Source organism: Eimeria tenella, genomic scaffold (genome assembly GCF_000499545.2).
Source record: "Eimeria tenella Houghton genomic scaffold, Eth_scaff942, whole genome shotgun sequence".
Classification (NCBI taxonomy): domain Eukaryota; phylum Apicomplexa; class Conoidasida; order Eucoccidiorida; family Eimeriidae; genus Eimeria; species Eimeria tenella.
In genome coordinates this window covers 1-4067 of record NW_013546055.1, presented here as the reverse complement: position 1 = coordinate 4067, position 4067 = coordinate 1, and the positions used below count along the sequence as shown (strand labels likewise).

Sequence of the window (4067 nt, the reverse complement as noted above, 5' to 3'; positions counted from 1 at the left end):
CCGTATGCACGTAAATAATCAACTGTATGCATGCCTCTATCCACGCTTTTGCCGCCCTTACTTCGAGTTTTTTCCTTTGTGTTCCTCTGTGCATCAATATCTCTCACTTCACATTTTCGGCTCGCCTGTGTGCATTTGTGTCTCTCACAAGGAAGTCGTGGGTCAAACACGTAAGATGGGAGGGTTGTGCTTCAGACCGTCTGAAGCGCAGCCCTTGACTCTGAAGGAGATCGCTGGCTTGGCAGTGCAGGTCAGGTGCGGGGTCACCTCGCGGTTCTATGGTGTAGCGGTTAGCACTGCGGACTCTGAATCCGCCGACCTGGGTTCAAGTCCCAGTAGGACCTTCCAGCTGTGCTTCTACGTATATATATACAGCTTTGAATCTGTTTTTTGCCTCTGCTTTCAGTTGCAGAAGAGGGGTGGCAGCTGGCAAGTTTGTGACATGTACAGGAGATGGCTTGCTAGAATGGCACCTCTGTTTCTGTACCGCAAGAACTACAATGGGGCCCGCTTTCTGTTTGGGTGGTTTTGGGCACATAAATAGATTGAAATGCTTGACTGTGTGTAGAGCGTAGAGCAACTCGTGTTACGGAGCTGTTGGCGGATAATGGTGTAGCCAACAGTGTGCTGCGACAGTTGAACAGATCAGCGGAGTTCAAGCGCCGTTTCCCGTGGATGGCATCAACGCGCAAAGCCTATGTGACACTGCGAAGTTTCGATTCCTGGATTACGATTCTGCCTCGGTGCGTGGCCAAAGAGACCGCATAGGAATGGGGTCAAGTTCGCCGCCAGCGATGCAGGCCAGAGGGACCTGAAGCACGCTCTTATTATACACTATTTGACAACTTTTGTCGCATTTTGAAGTCAAGCGGAGACACGCAGCCAGTGTTAGACACGAGCATCAGGAAGTGCTAGACCAGCTAGACCAGCTTTTGCGTTATGTAGTCTCATAGCTCGTTAGGGGTGTAGACGTTGCAGGCGACGCCTCTACATCCACAGAATGGAGCTCGCTCTACGTCGTTCGTCGAAAATCTCAATTACTCAGGGAATGTTTTGCTTTCGGGTTGTGGGTGCCCAGGGCATCCCCTAAGCACCTGCGCAGAAGCTTTCAGTCAGCCGTAGTGTGTGCACGCTCACCCGTTCTGTGCATCGAGGGTACAGAAACGCGTCGGACTGCGAAACAACGTGCGTAATGCAGCCTCACCAACGCAGGCTACTGGTGCCAATTGAAGCAGCCACTATGATTACTCCCTCGCGTCGTCCATGACTCATTGTTTACTGGTTGGTCGACCAGGTTTACAAGTGCTGGTGGTCCAATTGCTCTGCGTTGCAAGCCAGTGCGTTTTTGCTTTGCGCACGTTAAGGTGGTTTCTCCGACTGTGTTTCTAGCCGAACTGCTCATGGCAATATGCTGCGGACCTGGGACGAGCTGCGACGCCAGCCCGACGCTGGAGCGTGTTCGTTCGTCCACGTTCTGCGTCACAGCAGCGTTTCGCGAGTATTTCGATGTCGAACTAAGTCTCCTGTCACACTGTGATGCAGGCGGGGGAGACACATGCGTCACTGCGTGTTCTCGCATCGTTTGGCCATGCTCACGACATGCCTCATCATTCACTTACGCCTGCTATGCTGTCCCCGGGACAGCCTTCTGCCTACAGGACTGAAAAGCTTGACGGTGCGTTAGGCACGACCTCATCTCGTGTTGCACTGTAGTGCATTTGCCACTTGGTGTTGCGACGCGTTCCGAGCGGAGCAGCAGCAGCCTCTTGAGAGCCCTACTGCATCGAATGGCTGCTAGTCAACCAAATCGAACAGCAGTTTCAGGGACGTTTGTAGCCCGTCGATGTTTTTTTCTCTCACAAGGAAGTCGTGGGTCAAACACGTAAGATGGGAGGGTTGTGCTTCAGACCGTCTGAAGCGCAGCCCTTGACTCTGAAGGAGATCGCTGGCTTGGCAGTGCAGGTCAGGTGCGGGGTCACCTCGCGGTTCTATGGTGTAGCGGTTAGCACTGCGGACTCTGAATCCGCCGACCTGGGTTCAAGTCCCAGTAGGACCTTCCAGCTGTGCTTCTACGTATATATATACAGCTTTGAATCTGTTTTTTGCCTCTGCTTTCAGTTGCAGAAGAGGGGTGGCAGCTGGCAAGTTTGTGACATGTACAGGAGATGGCTTGCTAGAATGGCACCTCTGTTTCTGTACCGCAAGAACTACAATGGGGCCCGCTTTCTGTTTGGGTGGTTTTGGGCACATAAATAGATTGAAATGCTTGACTGTGTGTAGAGCGTAGAGCAACTCGTGTTACGGAGCTGTTGGCGGATAATGGTGTAGCCAACAGTGTGCTGCGACAGTTGAACAGATCAGCGGAGTTCAAGCGCCGTTTCCCGTGGATGGCATCAACGCGCAAAGCCTATGTGACACTGCGAAGTTTCGATTCCTGGATTACGATTCTGCCTCGGTGCGTGGCCAAAGAGACCGCATAGGAATGGGGTCAAGTTCGCCGCCAGCGATGCAGGCCAGAGGGACCTGAAGCACGCTCTTATTATACACTATTTGACAACTTTTGTCGCATTTTGAAGTCAAGCGGAGACACGCAGCCAGTGTTAGACACGAGCATCAGGAAGTGCTAGACCAGCTAGACCAGCTTTTGCGTTATGTAGTCTCATAGCTCGTTAGGGGTGTAGACGTTGTAGGCGACGCCTCTACATCCACAGAATGGAGCTCGCTCTACGTCGTTCGTCGAAAATCTCAATTACTCAGGGAATGTTTTGCTTTCGGGTTGTGGGTGCCCAGGGCATCCCCTAAGCACCTGCGCAGAAGCTTTCAGTCAGCCGTAGTGTGTGCACGCTCACCCGTTCTGTGCATCGAGGGTACAGAAACGCGTCGGACTGCGAAACAACGTGCGTAATGCAGCCTCACCAACGCAGGCTACTGGTGCCAATTGAAGCAGCCACTATGATTACTCCCTCGCGTCGTCCATGACTCATTGTTTACTGGTTGGTCGACCAGGTTTACAAGTGCTGGTGGTCCAATTGCTCTGCGTTGCAAGCCAGTGCGTTTTTGCTTTGCGCACGTTAAGGTGGTTTCTCCGACTGTGTTTCTAGCCGAACTGCTCATGGCAATATGCTGCGGACCTGGGACGAGCTGCGACGCCAGCCCGACGCTGGAGCGTGTTCGTTCGTCCACGTTCTGCGTCACAGCAGCGTTTCGCGAGTATTTCGATGTCGAACTAAGTCTCCTGTCACACTGTGATGCAGGCGGTGGAGACACATGCGTCACTGCGTGTTCTCGCATCGTTTGGCCATGCTCACGACATGCCTCATCATTCACTTACGCCTGCTATGCTGTCCCCGGGACAGCCTTCTGCCTACAGGACTGAAAAGCTTGACGGTGCGTTAGGCACGACCTCATTCGTGTTGCACTGTAGTGCATTTGCCACTTGGTGTTGCGACGCGTTCCGAGCGGAGCAGCAGCAGCCTCTTGAGAGCCCTACTGCATCGAATGGCTGCTAGTCAACCAAATCGAACAGCAGTTTCAGGGACGTTTGTAGCCCGTCGATGTTTTTTTCTCTCACAAGGAAGTCGTGGGTCAAACACGTAAGATGGGAGGGTTGTGCTTCAGACCGTCTGAAGCGCAGCCCTTGACTCTGAAGGAGATCGCTGGCTTGGCAGTGCAGGTCAGGTGCGGGGTCACCTCGCGGTTCTATGGTGTAGCGGTTAGCACTGCGGACTCTGAATCCGCCGACCTGGGTTCAAGTCCCAGTAGGACCTTCCAGCTGTGCTTCTACGTATATATATACAGCTTTGAATCTGTTTTTTGCCTCTGCTTTCAGTTGCAGAAGAGGGGTGGCAGCTGGCAAGTTTGTGACATGTACAGGAGATGGCTTGCTAGAATGGCCCCTCTGTTTCTGTACCGCAAGAACTACAATGGGGCCCGCTTTCTGTTTGGGTGGTTTTGGGCACATAAATAGATTGAAATGCTTGACTGTGTGTAGAGCGTAGAGCAACTCGTGTTACGGAGCTGTTGGCGGATAATGGTGTAGCCAACCAGTGTGCTGCGACAGTTGAACA

The 4067-nt window shown here is 52.8% G+C and overlaps 1 protein-coding gene across 1 annotated transcript; it reads left to right on the top strand.

Moving 5' to 3' along the window:
• Positions 1-2280: 2280 nt before the first annotated feature.
• On the top strand, positions 2281-2480 carry ETH_00003455 (uncharacterized protein; the record flags this gene model as incomplete). The annotated part of the gene is made up of 1 exon (XM_013380840.1): positions 2281-2480. A coding segment is annotated over one exon (200 nt), but the record flags the coding sequence as incomplete, so codon positions are not given.
• Between the last annotated feature and the right edge of the window lie 1587 nt (positions 2481-4067).